This window comes from Haliotis cracherodii, unplaced genomic scaffold, assembly GCF_022045235.1.
Source record: "Haliotis cracherodii isolate W230 unplaced genomic scaffold, xgHalCrac1.p SCAF_12, whole genome shotgun sequence".
Lineage (NCBI taxonomy): Eukaryota > Metazoa > Mollusca > Gastropoda > Lepetellida > Haliotidae > Haliotis > Haliotis cracherodii.
The window spans coordinates 7978788-7999196 of record NW_027266267.1 but is presented as its reverse complement, the minus strand read 5'-3'; the positions used below and the strand labels follow the sequence as shown (position 1 = coordinate 7999196).

The following is a 20409-nucleotide window of genomic DNA, read 5'->3' as shown; positions in this document are numbered from 1 at the left end:
TCAAAACAAGTTAAGCCAGCCACAGTTGAAAGACTGTTGCCCAGTTGCAATACCCACCACCCATGACAGACTATTATATAACAATGTGCCTCTCCTCAACAGGAAGACAATGAAACATTTGTTAGGTTGCTGTATTTTATAATAATTTCACCCGTGTTTGTGCTTTCCAAGTATTGCCATTAGGCCATGGATCATGGATCATGGATCATGACACTCTTTCACTCACCCCTGGGGTGAATCCAAATTAGACAGCAAGAGGATCGCTGTCTGACTTCAGAGCTCAAGATAAGCTGCGTATTTGCGTAAAATATGCATTAAATAAACTGAAATATGCGGACAAATCAAATCCTAGTGTATCAAATATACAAGATATAAATGTGCTATTGATATAACAGTGATAGGTGATATACAACTATTAGATAAAAGATTGCGTTTATTACAACTTTTAGATAAAATGATTGTGTATAAGCAGATGGCGAAATTCACTTACCGACAGTTACAATTGGAAAACTTAGTGATAGATGTCAATTGAAAAGCACATGATGCCTAGTCGATGTACTTGTTGTTTCTTAGGCGGTGACTTTATTGGTTGTTAAAATAATGTGCCTTTATACAATGCTAGGTTTTGGAAACAAATGGCTTCCCGTAGACGGAGCCCATGCAGATGCAGACGGGTATATGGAGAATCTCACCCGAGTGTCTTTTGATTTCAAATATATCAACATGACTTGATAAAAGTTGCTGTGGATTTTTGCCACTTTTATCAACGAGTGTTGATATATTTGATATCAAAAGACATGAGGAGGAGATTTTATTTATCATCCAACATCATTCTTCCAACTTTTTCATGGGCAGTGTCTTAAGTGTAAACAGTACTGCTGACAGCTTCAGTAGCAGAGCCATTAGTGATGTCATTTGATTGTGATGTCATGGTGACCACTGATGTCACAATGGTCTGTAAAGCATTGTGATGCAATTTCATTGCAGCAATATCTACAGTGTAGATATCGCTTCATCTTACCCAAGTGATACCTCCTGTGGGAGCCAGTTTGGGATGATAGACTATTAATATAGTTTTAAATGATTTACAGGGATTGTTACAGAACAGTTTTTAATTTAAAATTTCCAAATGTCAAGAAATAGGAAGGTAATTCTTTTTTGAATACCCTCAATAAATTGTAGATACACAATCAAAATCAAAGACCTCGGTAAAGTACCCCCAAAACCAAAAGCTTATCTATAGCTCTGTGACTGGGGTGGTTGGTTGTATGTCGTAGAAATCCCGCTTTCCTATCACAATACCCCACTTGGATGGAATTCAGTTCCAGGCAATATGGAGACCTTCCCACTGATAGAAGATTGTATGTGGCATTAAACACCAAACAAACAAACAAACAAGTGCTTCATCACTCTTTCAAAGGGGCGGTCGGGTAGCCTAGTGGTTAAAGCGTTTGCTCGTCGTGCCGAAGACCCGGGTTCGATTCCCAACATGGGCACAATGTGTGAAGCCCATTTCTGGTGTCCCCTGCCGTGATATTGCTGAAATATTGCTAAAAACGGCGTAAAACCACACTCACTCACTCTTCCAAAGCCTCGATCACCCACCCACACATTCACGTTGCATAATGATAGTGAACCTCGGAACATATTTCAACTCAAATTTCAAAATATTACACCCCAGAAACCATCCATGCGAGCCCATGTGCCCCTGCGATTAAACCGCCCCACGTTGTCGCAGTGTCAATATTGTCTTGATATCCCATACACACATCACAGACGCATCTCTCCTTGTAGCTGACTTACCTTTCAAGGTATTGATACAAACACAAGTAATGAAAGCCTTAAATTGAAACATGTAGCGTTAGGCTTGTGTACATTTCCGCGGACTTGATCGGTTTTCCGTGGCCTTTCTGCTTTGTATGGAGATTGGATTCCGACACAAAGACCGTCATGATCCGTCTTGCATTTAATCCTCTCAACATCTCATCGACACCTCTGACCCTTGACCTCTGAAGGTCACAGGTCAGAAAGGGTAGAGTGCGTGGATAGTATTGTGTTTTTCTTGTGTAGACATTGCACTTACAGAATACACTGAGAGAGGGTGCTAGTTGAAATGTTATGTTACGTCAGCAATGTTTCACCCATATATGACTTTAACGTAGTAACCATGGTAACATTATGATAGTTTGAAAAAAGGGCAGTTTAATAACAAGCAATATATTCTACTAAAAAAAGAGTGAAAGAACCCCATTCTTTTGTTTTACTATAGTTGTCATCTGTGATGACATTTCTGATATTTGCACATGTGCATTTGGTCAATTCTCAAAGCTGATTGGTCACATGAGAGAGAGAGAGAGTATGGTTTTACGCCGCTTTTAGCAATATTCCAGCAATATCACGGCAGGGGACACCACAAATGGGCTTCACACATTGTACCCATATCGGGAATCGAACCCGGGTCTTCGGCGTGACGAGCGAACGCTTTAACCACTAGGCTACCCGACCGCCCCGATTGGTCAGATGAAACCATGTGGCATGACAGTGCTTCTTCCTTGTTCATTGGGCTCATCCATCGATCATGACGTCACAAACATTGTGTCATCGGTTGTATCCATATTGTAGTCCATTTCTCCCATGTGAAGATCAGGTCTTCCGCAACCCAGGCTTGTCTCCCCCCGTGAAGATTCGGGGTAGAATAGGTCTTCCGCAACCCATGCTTGTCTCTCCCCATGAAGATCCGGGGTAGAATAGGTCTTCAGCAACCCATGCTTGTCTCCCCATTAAGATACTTGCTGTAAAAGCAGACTATGCTTGTCGTAAGAGGAGACTATTGGGATTGGGTGGTCAAGCTCGGTGGCTTCAATGGCGCATGTCATCATATCTAAATTGCGTGGTTAGATGCTCATACTGTCAATCAGTGGATTGTCTGGTCCAGACTCGATTATTTACAGACCGCCGTCGTATAGCTGGAATATTGCCAAGTGCGGCATTTAACAACAAACAAACAAATGTAGTTGACAAATGTGGAAAGTTGCTTCAATAAGTGAGAGACCCGTGAAGATTCCGGGGTAGAATAGGTCTTCAGCAACCCATGCTTGCCGTAAAAGGTGACTATGCTTGTCGTAAAAGGCGACTAACGGGATCGGGTGGTCAGGCTCACTGACTTGGTTGATGCATGTCATCGATCCAAATTGTGTGGATCGATGCTTATGACATTAATCACTGGATTGTCTGGTCCAGACTCGATTATTTACAGACCGCCGTCATATAGCTGTAATATTGCTGAGTGCGGCGTTAAACAACAAACCAACCAACCAACCAAGAAGTGAGATAACATGTTATGCATTCTATACATCATTTTTTGCTAAATAGTTTCACCCTGTGTGTTTCTGTATTCTAAAATCACTATTGTGCAAACCTTTGTTGCTATATTCTAAAATATATGATATTTACCATACGGATTAACAATTATCAACTCTAACATTTCATTATCTTTTCAGGTGAGATGGAAGATGAATGGAAGTTTATCTCCCGTTTCCATGGATACTGGGTTGCTGTTGCTAGGCATCATGGGGTATGTCACCATGGCAACAGCGTGTCCAACGCTATGTCAGTGCAATTTGGACTACTTTGTGTACTGTCGAGGGATCGGCCTGAGTGACGCCCAGCTGCAGACGGTGATGACAGAGATGCCCAAAAGAGTCCGGCTCCTGGACTTTGGATACAATCAAATCTCCACGCTCCCTGCAGGAATATTCTCCAACCTGCCAAACCTCCGAACATTGAACTTAGAGTCCAACAAGATTAACAATCTCCCAAACGAAGCCTTTCAGAATCTACCCATTCTGGAGGAAATATATTTGAATAATAACGTTCTTCACCAAGTCACAGCATCACCATGGAGAAATATACGCCATTTGAAGAAAATTGATCTAGCTGACAATTACATTGATTTTTTAGACTCTGGAGCCTTCACGTCTCTCACAAATTTGACAAGTTTAAGTTTACAAAGCAATCAAATTGGTGCGATTGAAACAGGAACGTTTGCAGGTTTGACTTCTCTCAGTTTGTTGGATGTTTCCAATAATGTGATTCATCGCGTGGCAAATGAAAGTTTTTCTGATTTGGAAAATCTGCGGACATTGGATCTGTCGTACAATATGTTGACAGACGTACACTCTGGAATGTTTGCAGGGTTGAGCCGTCTGTCAAGTCTTGTTTTAGACTTCAACAAAATCTCTGATCTCAGTAGAATATCAACATCAGATTTCTATCCCAGTTTGGTGAAACTGTATGTGTCGAACAATGATCTCACAGCTGTTCCTGGAAATGTATTTGTGAATTTTCGCAAGCTGCAAGAATTGTGTTTGAATAAAAACAAAATTACATTGATTCCGAGAGGAGCCTTCCTTGGTCTTGACTTGGAGAAACTGTCACTCTCGGACAACAAATTAACAAGATTACAGCGCGATATGTTTCAGCAGGTTCGGAGGATCCGATATTTGGATTTTAGTCATAATAAAATAACTTCACTCAGTACTGGAGTTTTTGACAGTTTTCGGGAAACTATTCTCGTGTTGCAGCTTCAAGATAATGAGCTTGTGTATGTTGATCCTGGTCATTTCCGAGGGATGGTTCATCTGCAGTGTTTGAATCTCTCGAAAAATTCCATTAACATTATCAAAGATGGATCTTTCAGTGACATGCGTGACCTCCAAGATCTGGTGCTCTCTGAAAACGACCTTGAGAGGGTCACACCTGGAATGTTGGAGGGCCTCTCCCTTCAGAGACTGTATCTCGTTTGTAATCCGTTGCGACACTTTGTCGGATTCCGGTACGATGAGCAAAACACGAACCCGAAAAGGATTCACATGAATTTGACAGTTATCAGTGAGTCAGACTCCATTGTGAAGGTGCAGTGGCCGTATTCATCAGGTTCACAGATCTACTGGACTTTAAAAATCGTGTGTTTGAATGAAGAGGTGTGTTCGGCACCACCGAAAGACGAATACCTTGCTCCGTTCAGAATGGACCACGTGGTGCGAGGTCTGTCCGCACTCTCGGACTACTATGTGTGTATAAACCCAGTGTTCGTGAACACAGACGTTCACATTGAGCAGTGTATCCATGTGAGAACTTGGAGGAACGCCATCACAACCAGTTCCAGTATTGTGGCGACAGAACAACTGTCTTCTGGGAGCCAAATGGCGCCCGCTAAGGCGACATGGGTGATACCAGCCACCATTGTGGCATCACTTGCAGTATTACGAAATAATGCCTTCAGTCAATGAATGAGAATATGCAATATTAAATATATGAAATGAATTTGCGTGTGGAGTTGTGTCCCTTGGAAATCTGCTGGTATTTGTTTCAAAATTAAATATTTGCTCTGATTAATAAGATGAAGATGCTTGGCAAATGTCACAGTTTTTTTCGATTTATTTGACTACAAGCAATAATACTTCATAGGTAACTGAAATACTGTTCAAAGGAACCCCACATCTCACTCACTCACTCACTCACTCTTGTGATAAGAGGCGACGGATGGGATCAAGTGGTTCGGCTTGCTGACTTGGTTGATGCCTGTCATCGTATCCCTATATTGTGTGGATTGATTCTCATGATGTCAATCACTGCATTGTCTGGTCTTGACTCGATTATTTACTATTATTATTTACGACCGCTGTCATATAGCTGGAATATTGCTGAGTGCGGCACGGCATTAAACAAACAAACAAAAACAATCATTTATATGAAGGGGAACAGATTGCTCAGTGGTCTGAATCAGTGATTTACAGTGCACAGTTGTCTCCCTTAGATATGCCTGGATCTGCTGACCATGGTTTCAAATTCCTATTTGCCCTGATTACTGTGCTTGGTGTGTCATTTGTCATCACTTTCTTTAACTGACAAGAACAACCTTCTTTAAATTGGCCTTCCCACTAACACGAATCTCTCCAAACAAAAATCCTTTTGTATTATTGAAATAAACGTACATCCTTGCCTGATGTCATCCCCAAGAAAATGTGAACACAAACACTGAAACTCTGAAAAAGACATTGTGACTTTCTCTCCTCTCCTCAGAGGTGGGGTAGCCTGGTGGTTAAAGCGTTCGCTCGTCACACCGAAGATCTGGGCTCGATTCCCGACATAGGTACAATATGTGAAGCCCATTTCAGGTGTCCCCCTGCTAAATGCAGCTTGTAGTATTTTGCTTGTACATAAGTATTGATCTATTGCTTTGTAGGGGATTTACATGTAAATTTGATATCTTCATGAACCTCTTGCTCAAAGTTGAGCATGTTACTGGGTTATGTTATTTAGAACTTGGCTCTACTTTAAAAAAAGTGAGATCCTTTAATTCTTTTTTAATTAACTAGATCAGTTTACTTGTACAAAAAATAGTCAAAACTTTCTTTTCTTGCCATCATTCCAAAGGTAGGGTAGCAAGCATATTTTACGAGTGCTTCAATCACTTATGTTTTCTCATTCCATTGGCTTCAGCTTTTGTGAACAATGTTAAAGACAGAGCGTTAAGTAATTTGTTCATGAATTAATATCTCATGAATATGAATTATGTAATTAGAACATTCATGAATGCATATTATAATTCATTTCAAGCAGTAGTTTCTCAGTTTCTAGAGAAATAAATAACACCGTATGTTGAATATTTGACTGTTTTAAGTGAGGTGTCTTCGACAGAACTGTTTGGCCTTGAAGCTCACAGTACTTCATTAACAGGGGCGGCCGAGTAGTCTAGTGGTTAAAGCGTTCGCTCGTCACGCCGAAGACCTGGGTTCAATTCCCGACATGGGTACAATGTGTGAAGCCCATTTCTGGTGTCCCCCGCTGTGACATTGCTGGAATATTGCTAAAAGCGGCGTAAAACCAAACTCACTAACTCACTCCCATTTACTAAAACACCTACTGTACTTGATGTTGAGAGCCATGTTGGAGCTAGTAGACTGAAATGTCTTTGGCACAGATTGTAAATGTAAGATTCAAGATTTGGATTAATTTTTTGAGGTTAACTTCATGAACAGATGAAGGTTGATCAGATTTATTATATTTCTTTCTGTTTCCTGATTAAAACAACTTTTGTATTGCATCACTGATTACAGACACAATCATGTATAAATTATTGATTTGATATGATGTGAAATATGTAAATAATCAGAATGTTTTAATATATACTTTAGTGCTATGTAAGTTATTGAAATGTTATGAGATGTTGATATGTCAGTTTCATTTTCATGTTGTTTTTATTAGAACTGTTTTGTACAGTCCGATGTAGCTGTAGTGTACGGAGGCGGGAGTGATGGAGGAGACATGCTGTATGCTGTGTGTTGTAAGAATGGGAAGGATGCAGGGACTATGAATCTTGCCTTTTATAATGTTCTTTTTATTATATCACCCTTGAAGCAGCAATACCCTTACTTTTCAAGTTAGTTTTCATGTTAATGTCATTGTCATCATACAGCTAAAATGGATATGATTCTCCTTAAACCGCTCGCATGGTATGAGAAATGAGCGGGCCACTGTAACTTGATAATGTCCTCATATTGCTTGACGACGGGCTATTATCACGCCCGTTGTTAGGTGACGTCAACCCTAGGGATAGGTGACGTCATATGACTTTTAATAGTGACGTCGTTTGGTTTGTTCTATGACGTTTCTATATTTGTAAAAGTGGGTCAGTGACATTCGTGTTGATTGCAGTAAATGTTTTGAAATCTGATATTGTTGTTTCTTTATATATAACAAATTCCATCTATTTTAGCAGTATAACGGTAACATTATTTTTCAGGACATTATCATTTGCAAAAGCTCTCGCTCTTTTCAAATGGCGTTCTTCGTCGGGCAATTAAGGAAAGACCTCGGGTTTTGCAAATGATAATGCCCTGAAAAATAGCATAACCCTTATGTTAGTTGTTCAAAAATGAATGCTCACAGAAAATACTGTAACCATTTTTGGGGAATATTACTACGATTTTTAAGAAAATTGCAGTAGAACGCAGGAATCTGTCTAAACTGAATTTTCATTGTATTGGTGGGTTTAAAGCCATGTTCGATTAAGCTCCCCCAGACAACTTCAAGACCAATCTGTAAGTAATCTTTATAAGCGCCCCTTCTTAGGCCGAAAATATGTTTGTGACTGTAAGTTCTTGTTTATATAACAGACTTTATATGAAATCAGCTGCACAGTAGGAGTAAGTAGTTGCCTAGTAACAATTATTAAAACAGTTTAGTTTCATTGTGGTATAAGTTGAGCACGTTCACTACTGCTCATCCTTGGACAACAAAGTTAACTTATTGTAACTGTCGGTAATAATCTCCCTGCTTTGTCAATGTCCTAAGCTCCTAGGGTGCTTATTACAGCGACTACGGTAACTGAAATATCAGGCAGCGTCAATGACTGGATTTGATCCCACAAGATAAGTGTGGAGTTGCTGTGTGCTGTGTGGGAGGCTGGGTAGCCCAGTGGTTAAAGCGTTCACTCATCATACCGAAGACCTGGGTTCGATTCCTGACATGCATGGGTACAATGTGTGAAGCCCATTTCAAGTGTCCCCTGTTGTGATATTGCTGGAATCTTGCTAAAAGCGGCGTTAAACCAAACTCACTAACTCACTCCCATTTACTAAAACACCTACTGTACTTGATGTTGAGAGCCATGTTGGAGCTAGTAGACTGAAATGTCTTTGGCACAGATTGTAAATGTAAGATTCAAGATTTGGATTAATTGTAAAACCATATTCACTCTCACTCACTCACTCACTCACATGGAGTAACAAGGCCAATTTGATCACAAAGCAAGAATATCCAACAGGACACTGTTGTAACATAATTAATTATTGATTAGAACATTAGAAATGAACATTTTGAAGATATCTGAAATATCTGAAATTTGATAAAAAAAAGGTGAAAAATCATTGATAATATTTTTGAAAGCCTATTTAATTTTCTCATCCCTAGGAACGAAAGAAACATAGGCTCACCTCTGTCATTGATATGATATAATGTTGAAAGGGGTATTGCTGCACTAGGGTTAAAGGATCAAAGGGTGGTGTGCTTCCAAGTGTGTGTGAAAATGTCGGATATGTTGACTGAGATCTGAACTAAATAAAAAATGTTTTAAATAAATGCCATTGTTTGTTATGCTTGGTCTGATGTCCATTCCTGTTGCATGTGTAGAACATTATGTTTGTTTGAGGATGGATGGGGACGTCTAAGGTTTCAAGTCACTGTGCAGAGCTGCGTCAGACGGGAATACCAGAAACTAATATCAGAAACTAATACCAGAAACTAATACCGTGGGTCTGAATCCACTGTTTACTCTGATTACCCAGCCACTGTGCTCGTGGACTTCACCAAAGTGGTAAACGTCCAAGAGTGCAACACTTACTCCCACATCAAGTTGACAGGCTGTGATAGAACTGGAATACTGTTCAAAGTGTTGTTAAACCCAACTCACTCACAAACTCCTCCCACATCAAGCTTACACGCTGTGATAGAACTGGAATACTGTTCAAAGTGTTGTTAAACCCAACTCACTCACAAACTCCTCCCACATCAAGCTGACACGCTGTGATATAACTGTAATACTGTTCGAAGCAGCGTTAAACCCAACTCACTTACTCACTCCTCCCACATCAAGCTGACACGCTGTGGTATAACTGTAATACTGTTCAAAGTGTTGTTAAACCCAACTCACTCACTCACTCCTCCCACATCAAGCTGACACACCGTGATATAACTGGAGTACTGTTCAAAGCAGCGTTAAACCAAACTCACTCACTCCTCCCACATCAAGCTGACACGCCGTGATATAAATGAAATACTGTTCAAAGCAGAGTTAAACCCAACTCACTCACTCCTCCCACATCAAGCTGACACGCCGTGATATATGTGAAATACTGTTCAGAGCAGAGTTAAACCCAACTTATTCATTCCTCCCACATCAAGCTGACACGCCGTGATATAACTGAAATACTGTTCAGAGCAGAGTTAAACCAACTCACTCACTCCTCCCACATCAAGCTGACACGCCGTGGTATAACTGAAACACTGTTCAGAGCAGAGTTAAACCAAACTCACTCCCTCCTCCCACATCAAGCTGACACGCCATATAACTGAATGCTGTTAAACCCCACTTCATCACTTTCTCTCAGGATAACTATGGTACTGGTGTCTGGAATCGCAACTCGAATTTAGTAATGTATTTCCACAATCTGTATTCAATGAATTTCGCATAAAGTTGAGGAAAGAACATTAAATAGCTGGAAATAGTCACTCTACTGTGGAGCGCCTCCGTGGTCTAGTGGTAGGGCGTCCGCCCATAGAGCGGATCCGGAAGGTCCGGGGTTCGATGCCCAGCCGCGTCATACCAAAAGACGTTAAAAGATGGTACTTGTTGTTACCCTGTCTGGCGCTCGGCATTAAGGGGCTAATGCAAGGACCGGTCGGCTCGGAGTCAGTATACTGTGTCTGAGTGGGGTATTCATGTTAAACTGCGGCATGGTATCTCAGTGAGCTAGCACTATAAATCGGCATCAGTCCGGACTAGTACAAGCAGACACTCACACGTGCATGCACGTCGCTATCTAAGTGCAATAATCTTGGACGCGACGTTAAATTTCACCTCACCTCACCTCAATAGTGTGCGCTGGTTTTGGTATTGACCTCACATATATTCTTTTGTTGTTATATGTTTGCGTGCGTGCGTGCGTGCGTGCGTGCGTGCGTGCGTGCGTGTTCTCTTAAAGAATACCAAAAAGTGTAAACATTTAACAAAAAATCATTTTATTACATGTGAAATAAAATATATACAAATAACGATACGTTGTCAAACAATTTGACATTATTACATAGAATTATATACACATAGAAATACAATTGAACGACTTAGGGGAAGTTGAGACGTGATTTGACCCCGCTCCTATGCAGAGTGCGGGGCCGTCTTACACGTCTCGGGGGTGTACCGTGGTGGCGTACGTCAGCCACCACGGTTAGAATGTTCGTGGTGCTCGCTTCGGTCGATTCCATTTGGGGAGGGGGAGTCACCGTATAAGTTGGGCTAGACGCGCCAAAAAGTTCTGTAACTAGAGAGGATGGGAATGTTGTGCTCTCATCGTTCCAGGGCACCCTCTGTGCATTTTCGGGAGAGAGTGAGTGAGTGAGTGCTCGCCTCATCGATGTAGAGAGGCGTGTTCGGGTCTTCAACCGGCAGCTGGCTAATAGGGCTGAAATCCTCTGAAGCAGGACTCCTAGCCGCCACTACCCGCCGACACTCTCCGGAGGGCTGCCTCTATCGGTATTGGTGGTTAGTCGCGGTATGGGAGCCACAACTCCAGTGGTTTCAGCTCTATCTTCCGAATCTTCATGCAAACTAAAACGTCGTCCCAGACCCGTAATACACTTTAATTTTTTGTAATGCGAGCCTAGGATCGCGCGACCTTTAGTCTGAGTGCCGACATCGGCCGTTGTTTTGACGCAACACTTCGCACACCTCACAACAGGTATCGCCATCTCACCCTCCCACTCATCCTCCCCGTCACGGGTCTTTATACGGTTTTCCACAATAACACCAGCAACATTTGCACCGCGCATACTTTTCGGCGTAGTGTCCGTTAGTGTTGCACCTGTAACGCTTGACACGGGGGCAATTAGAGGCCCAATGATCGGAACCCCCGCATCTGAAGCATTTACCGAATGCGGGAACCAGGTCCGCGGAAACAGTTGGTCTCCCATGTACAGCGGTAGGAGCACTAGCAACAGCAGCATCAAGAACACCTCCTCCACGAACAGCAGGGACAGGATCAACTACACGGCAACTCCGTGCCTCACATCAAGGGCTTGACGAAGATCCGGACAGGTCCTCAGACAGTGTACCCTCCTGTTACAGCGGGTACAGGGTATGGGACACTGATTTCCCCCAATGTCCAGAATAACCACACCTATTCCCGCATATAGCTTTTGGACACTTGTTGAATACGTGGTCCACGGATCCTGGACATTTCCAACAATACAGGTTTTTAGGTCTGGTGTTGTCTCGTAACTCGGTGGCGATGTCAGGAACCTCGTTGTTAGGGGAAGACATCTCGTTACCAAGAAGTACTGGTAGACAGACAATGGTGAGAGGAGAGGGTCTGTACATCACGAATGAGCGTATGTTCTACGACCTCTTTCACGACGGACGTATAAACCTTAAAGATGTCGTTTTGGTCTCTCCAGACACTCTGCTCGTCACCTACTCGCCTGTAGAAGTACACTGAGTTCCACACACTGCCAGCAATCCCGTAATAGCCGACTATGTCGGAGAGCTACCATGACGTGTGACAGGGCGTTAGTCAGGGCGTAACTGACCTAGAACATGTTGTCCACGTTCTTACACATCCTGTCGTTTGGCTGTTGAGACATAGTGGTAGGTACTATACTGGGGCTGGGGGTAGACACCAACTGACTGAGCGTACTGATGACGGGGTGTTTGTAAGACTAAAATAGCGAGTGCATCGCGGGGACGATGGGCTGTTACTGGTCCAAGTCACAGGATGATTGGGTCGAAAAGGGCGAATCACGTGGTACTGTTGTCGTAATTGTAGAGTAAGTAGTAAGTCAACCCAGAGGTTACAGGGTCGCGAATGATGCGTCGCTTACTGTAGCAAAACCCATAATCTTTAGTTTGACTGACAGCGTGCACGTCCAGCCCACGCTTTAGCCCCGCCCTCTTGAGAAAATGTGGGTACCTGAGGCGGATTTTTGTTCTAGCGTCCGGAGCCTGAAGAGCTGTTCTGACCAAGGCCTGGAAATTCAAAAGAGCCGAGGCGTGATAGTTTAAGGTAAAGCCTCGGATCTTGCAAATTTCCTGGGGACCTTTTCATGGGGGGTGGTGAAGACGATAAGCATAATTTTTAGGTCCACAGGTGACGAATTCCTCAATCTAGTTACCTTCTTCTATCTCATCAGTCCATTCGCCTAGAGAATCACCGAGTTTCAAAGGTGGTGGTTCGTTCTCTTTCTCCACGTAAATTACCGAATCGGTGTCAAAATTCAAGATGGCGTCACCGAGAGACTCTAAGGCCACATACAGTTTTAGACGGGCTTGCGCTGTGACTCATGTGGTTATGAAGGGAATGCTGGCAGTGTGTGGAACTCGGTGTACTTCTAGTGACGAGCAGAGTGTCTGGAGAGACCAAAACGACATCTTTGAGGTCTATACATCCGTCGTGAAAGAGGTCGTAGAACATACGCTCAATCGTGATGTACAGACACTGCGTCTTGTCATTAGACTGACCAAATTTTCCCCAGTGACTGTTCATCATAAATTTGGCTTTAGACCACATGCCGGGGTTGTGTTCGATTTTGGAAGTATCCAGACGAACAATCCTTTCGCGCCGAAGAAAGGAAAACCGTCGATGCTAGTATCTGGTTCGTATCGCTCGAATCGGGAAAAGTGCCATGTGGAGAAAATATGTCTGACCGTATAGCCCAGTTCCCTAACTGCTTTGTGTACCTCTATTGTCATGCACGTACCCACCCACGATCTCTGATCCTCAGTATGCTGACATTCTGACCTGGCATTTGACTCAGCACACGTCCGGCAGAGAGGAAAGTAAAGGTTACCATTCGCGCGATATGGTAAGAGAGGATGATAGAGACTTCGAGGCACGAGAATGTCGCATATAACGACATTAGGAAGTATTGTGTATAATACGAGGATGCGATACGAGAAAGTGTCCCCTCTTACACACGTACAGGTACAACGAACATACGTCCGCGTACCATATCTTTTCGTCTAACATGCAGGGATGGGGCAAAGTAAGACACTCGAAAAAGGGGTCTACGTCGTTCAGAGACAGGAATGTGTCTATGGATTTCGCACAACCTCTTCTTAAGATGTCCAGGTCTTGCCGACAATACTTTATGAGTTCGACCTGCATATTGAAAGAGTTTGAGGCATAATTTTTCTCGGTAGCCGTTCGTTGCAATTTTGAACATAACACAAGACGAGAGAAAAACTGGCCAACGAGTGTGCCGGTGTTAGGACCGTCTATGACTATTTCCTGTTTAAAATCTGTCGGTACGCCGCCGCTTCTCTTCTCGGCATGCCAAGGCATGACTGAGACAAGTACTCAGGCTCTGTACCCATGCATTTACCGCAACTGAGCTGGAGAATGCATAGGTAAGGTATATGTTTCCCATTTTCGTCACACTTGGATTCCAAGTTGTAAAAGATATACTTGGTCATGCTATAGTCTGGACGATCCTCCTCTTTGACGATGTCGACAGACATGTGACACCGGTGCAATGGTCCTAGACGACTCTTACACATACTACACTGTGCCATCGTCGTCTTTCAGACACTCATGACCTGCATTTTTGTAAGTTTTACATTGGGGACACCAGAATCTCACCTGTAGGCAGATACCGTTGGCGATATGAGTCGCGTGACAGTCTCTCGTACGAGACACCATTGGCCAATCAGGTTCGATTCCTCACCAACACCGTCACCCCGTGCCATGCTGAGGTGTTGTACCTACCTAGGTGTTGGACTTGTACCTACTATGACATAGCCTGCAATATTTGTTATCACCGTACACACCCGCTACGGAATTGATACAGTCGTAGTGACCAGCTGGACCACGCCTGGGAGTATTTGCAGGCCACCAGAAACTATCAATGCAGGGTGTGTGTTCGGCTATACCAGGAGGGGTGTGCGGAGTGAACAGGATAGAAGTTTCATTACCGGGAGTGATTGTGTGTTAGTGCAATCGTGTCACGGGGTGACGGTGTTGGTGAGGCATGCCTGAAACACCTCCCACGGGGGACGACCTTCCAAACACACTTCCGGTCTGAGACCCGCCCGTCTGTACAAATCTTCCGTGGCTCTGGTCTGCGCACCACCTACATCTCGCAGGAATGCTTCTTGTTTGGTGTACTGTTTTCTACGCTCCTGCTTGGTAACATTCCGCGGTTGTGACAAATACCTCAGGAAAAGAAGGGCGACAGCAATAGACCGACCTAAGCATAAATGATCATCATTCTCTATTTTAGTGATACAACTACCACGGGTTGTTTTACGCATGGTAAATGCCTCCAGTGTAAGCATCTTTTTCTTGCTCAGAGGGCGTCCATTACCCCTACCCACAGCGACAGGATTCCTAACTATGTGCAGTTTCACAGTCACAGTACAGTCAAACGTGAAGGATGTGTTAGACTGGGCCACATGGTCCATCGCTCTCAATATCGTGGCACCTGTAAGGTCTGAAAACCGCGTGAAAGGGATACATACGAGGGTTTCGAGGTCGCTCTGCTCTAAGTACAGTGTAATCATGTCCGTAGGGTTGATATCTGCGGAAGACACGAAAATAAATAACGTGAATAAACGTTGATGTGATACGAGCTAGGGGTGTTCTACAGACATCCTTGGGTTTTGATAGACATGTAGACAGCTATGTAATTTTCAGAAAACCAGATAGGGAAATATGTTTGCTTTTACAACTTCTAACTATTTGAAAAGATCGATGTAATATTTACTTACTTTTTTTCAGATTACCCAGGCATGCGACAAGGGCGTCGAAACCTTGTGTAAGGAAAAGTTCTGGATCTGCACTGCCCTGTACATTATCCACGAATTCCTGTAAGAATTTGAACTGGTACGTGATGTTCGACACATGATATAGCTGACTGTCCACTCGTGAAGATGGTGAATGATGGGTAACTCTAATAGCTCTTCCCTGTGTGGACCCGAGGTAAAATTTGTCCACAGCACCCAATTGCTGGTCGTAAAAGGCGACCAAATTTGGCAACCCGTTTGCCGTTGGTTGCATCCCTGTGTCGGCAGAGGAAGGGCTTCTGGTGGTTGAGGAGGACGGAACCGGAAATAGTGTTCCTTAGCCCAACACACCACTTTGACCCTTACTGTGCCTAGACGGGTGGTAGGGTGGGCTTGGTCCTATCAATCGGCTGGTCATGCCAAGCCCTGTGCATCAATATCATCTTGCACAAGTTTATTTATATGTTGAGTAAATTTGTTTAAGTCGTCTTTGACGGAATACTGTATTAATCTACAACTCTGGGAACAATAAAAACGTTTATAAAAAAAATAAAATTGTTTAAGTCTTGGCTGAATCATATGTTACAAAAATTCCAAATGTATTGTTTAAATTTCTATTTTGCCTAGAGTCGTATGACCAGAAGGCGGTGGCTCATGGGCAAATCTGGTGGATTTTATAATTCTGCCCGAGTATAACATTCCTGTATCCCTATGATGTTAGTTTGCTGAAATTCCGCTTACGTATGGCTTCGCCCTTGTTGGCGCTCTGTGATGGGCAGGGAACAGGTTTGCTGTACCACATTAATTACAATCATGGGTAAAAAATCCAAACAAAACCCCAAACGGCAATTATCAGAATCTGGTTCTGAACTTTATTCATCTGATGATGAAACTGTGACGAGGTTATTGTATTCTGAAAGGGATACCTGGCCTCTGTTCCTTGTAATGGAAGCTAAGGGTGATCGTATGCTAGCTTCATATTCACCCTTTCTTTTGGAAAAAGGACTAAAAGGTAAAGCAGGTGAGTTGAAAGATGATTGATGAATGACGATTCAAACAGCTACTCACATCCTACCACTGGCACTTATTCTGCCCTTGATCTGTCTCTCACAGATTCAAACGTTTACAATGAATTTGAATAGTCTGTGCATGATGATCTTTGTGGAAGTGATCACTTCCCCACTGTCCTTAAAACTGTAACACCGAATAATGACCCACCTTCATCATGGTGGAATTTTACAAAGGCAATTTGGTCCTTGTATGAAACATTATGTGTTGAAATATTGAAACCTGACAATTTCCGAACTGTACCAGATCCCATCCAGTTGTCCTCGTGTCAACTCAATGATATTGCTGACAAAATGAGTGGGAGGGTGAGATGGCGATACCTGTAGAGGTGTACGAAGTGTTGCGTCAAAACAACGGCCGATGTCGGCACTCAGACTAAAGGTCGCGCAATCCTAGGCTCGCATTACAGAAAATTAAAGTGTATTACGGGTATGTTTGTATATGTTGGAATATGTAGGTATGTTTGTATGAGTTGGAATATGTTGGTATAAATTTGTGTAAACACAACTTATCAAGAAACTATCGAGGCAAGTGTTTTATATGTCTTGAGATTATTTCCGCGATTGGATTGATGTTTTGGAACTGAGCGACAACTTGTTTTCCGAAATTCTCTGTGCTGTTTGATTTTACTCAGGAAAGTTTCTCTCCCAGATGGGACTCAACTCCCCAAAAGTACGAGAATCTGTACTTTACTGAGAAAATGTTATACCAAATGTAACACTTGAAGCATATACGCATGCTAATAAGGAAGGTTTCAATGTGGCGTACGTTGGTGACAGTTTCGTAACCGTTCAAGTTAGAAATTACATTTCAGGATTCTGCAAATCGGAATTGACTGACATTGGGAGCGTACCCGGATTTGCTGCCAGGAATACAGCCGTTCTGACAATCTGGGTAATGTAGAAGGCTGCAGTGTTGGAGAGTCTTCACATTCTCCGAAAAGTTCCGGGTGGGTTTGACTCGACAGAGCTTCCTGGGATAAGTCACACTTGCTGTCTGGGCTGCGTGTAGAGGGGACAAGGGCCCTGATCTGATGATGAGCCTAACCAGCCTGACAGTGCCAGGTTCACATAAACGCTGTTGCTACATTTTTTTAATTTTACGTCATTATGCGGCTTCTGTCTTCTACAATGGCGATGCATGGGGCATGTGTTTATTTAAAAGATTACAAACTGAGAACAACAAACAAACACGGAGAAGGGGGAAGTCTTTCCATGTGTCGGTCACAGTCTCGAGCACGGCAACCGTAAGGCCTCGAACCGCGTGTCCACCATTGACCTGTGTCACTGTCCGACACCTCGTGCCTATGGGTCCTCGAGAGGATATCGTAAGTCCTTGTCATTCAAAGAATATGTCTGCCTACTACTCTTTTAAACGTAGAATATTTGTATTTTTACTTGTGGCTAACTTTGCATACAGTCGCCAGTTACGCGCTGAAGGGATGATGTAAATCCTGCTGGTAGGAAAGGTACTGTAAGTCCCCATGGTCACCAGTATGGTGGTCTACCTTCAGTTGCTGGCGATCTACAGCCTGTTTTAATAATGTAATGTTATGTATAGTGCTATTGATTTTATGATTACATACTAGTTTTAAATTTATTTCTGTGATCAGTCTAGTTATTTTACTGTCCCTCGTTGGCAGGTGTTTTATATAAGTTTCAGTATATGTATTATATTTAACTATTGATAGTCACGATATGGCTGAAATACTGCCGATGTGACTTAATTTTTTTAACTCACTCACTCGTGCCTATGGAACCAAGACAGCGGAGGACACCTTGTTAAATGGCAGACTGATCGTCCCAAAGTGTTTGACGCTATTGCTGCAGATGCTGTGATCCTGGATGACGTAAACATGTGTTACGCTCATCCCACAGATATTCAGTTGGGTTAAGAAGACAGACTGTTCTGAGCTCTCAAGGAATCAGTAGAGACTCGTGCTGTGTGGAAGCCGCCGTCCTGCTGGAGAATGCAGAGTAGGGACAACGTGAGGGCGGAAGTAAGTGAGTGAGTTGGGTTTAACACCGCTTTTAACAGTATTCCAGTTATATCATATTAATGTGGGAGGAAGGCCCGAAGTGATGCAGGTCTCAGACGTTTACCACTTCGGTGAAACCCACGAGCACGACGTGAGACCTAGTCACTTCCAGATGTGAACAAGATCTGTTCTTCTCCTAAAAGGGATGACTCTTCTCCACCGAATCTGTCGACTTCCTGTTCGCAACATCCGGTACAGGGCATTCGTGACCAACTCGTGTTATTCCGGGACTAGCCGAATGCAGGTTACGGAAAGGGGCGAGTAGTGACGAATGGGTACAGGGCCCATCCTTCCTTTGAAGGAAACGGAGACCTTCATTAATCCAAAGGTGAACGTTGGTTAACAGTGTGCATGTATGGGGGCAGTGAGCGTCTTCGATGAAGGACCCTGCCCTTCAGGTTTTCACAGTCGGGGAATTATGCTCTGGGCACCTTTGAAATGTTTTCCTCTGATTGCAGTTATTTTCGCTTGAGAGTTATGCACATTACATATACGTGTATACTGTGTTGTGGGGGCATGGGTGGCACAGTCGTCTAAGGCGCCTCGATTCGCTTTGCAGAGTTGCGTCGCTTGGGCACGCAGGAAACCTATGATTGTGGGTGTCAGCACCCTACCCGTGCTCGTGGATTTCACCGGAGTTGTAAACGTCCGAGACCTGCATCAATTCGGGCTTTCCTCCCTCATTAAGCTGACACACCGCGTTATAACTGGAATACTGTTAAAAGCGGCGTTAAACCCAACTAACTCACTCACTTGCCCAGCTATATGACGGAGGTCAGTAAATAATCGAGTATGGAGGTCAGTAAATAATCGAGTATGGACCAGACAATCCAGTGATTGACAACATGGGCAATTGGGATTCGATGACATGCATCAATGATGCCAGCTAGCTTGTCGGAAGGACACGGTTAGCCGCCTGTTACGGCAAGCATGGGTTGCTGAAGACCTATTCTAACCCCATCTTCAAAGGGAGCTTGCCCACGGTGATACCCTGCCAGAGTTTAACATGGATACCCCACTCAGACACAGTACATCGACTCGGAGCCGACCAGTCTATCCCGATAATGCAAAGCGTCAGGCAGGGTAACAACAGACCTTATTTCAACATCTTTCGGTATAACGCGGAGAGGCGACGGAACCACAGACCGCTCTCCGGGTGGACCCTCTATCCACAAGACAAGGGAGGCAATCTCTGAGAAAGTAAAAGCAATGTTTAGTCGTTCATGCGATTGGAGCATAAAGCAGCTCTCACACTTTGCCAAGGTGGTTGCCGAGCTCTGCCGAGCCTAACTCGGTTAGGACTCGGGAAGACACTGCATATATACGAGTATCACACGAGTACGCTACGAGTGTGTTACGTTGGAGTCCAATAGGAGTCTATTAAGAGTCTATTAAGAGTTGCATACGAGCACAACGATCTCGATACGAGCTGTACGACTTTGGTACGGGTTGGCTACTAGCTGCTAAATAATTCGGCGGGAATTATACTCGTACAACTCGTATTAGACTCGGCCAACTCGACAATACATTTTGCAGACGATCCTCATACGAGTTCTGTACGAGCACCACGAGGTCGCCACGCGGGTACTATGGGTAGGACGAGTGTTACGAGTTTCTTGGAGTTCCTGGCGACCCGACTGTTTTGAGTAGTTCCAAATCTCTCGTAGATCAGTACCAGGTATCCCGAGTTACCCCGAGTTAAGTTCGACCTCGCTACGAGCTCCACACGAATACCCCCGAGTCAGCT

The 20409-nt window shown here is 43.5% G+C and overlaps 1 protein-coding gene across 2 annotated transcripts in view; it reads left to right on the top strand.

The window, feature by feature from the left end:
• The window catches only part of LOC139458162 (carboxypeptidase N subunit 2-like), a 73952-nt gene extending 64860 nt beyond the window's left edge, over window positions 1–9092 (top strand). For both annotated transcript variants that reach the window (XM_071239491.1, XM_071239492.1), the window contains one exon: window positions 3501–9092. In XM_071239491.1, coding sequence (XP_071095592.1) covers window positions 3513–5291 — 1779 coding nt within the window. In that variant the 5' untranslated portion in view covers window positions 3501–3512 and the 3' untranslated portion in view covers window positions 5292–9092. The remainder of the gene's footprint in view (window positions 1–3500) is intronic.
• The last annotated feature ends 11317 nt before the right edge of the window (window positions 9093–20409 follow it).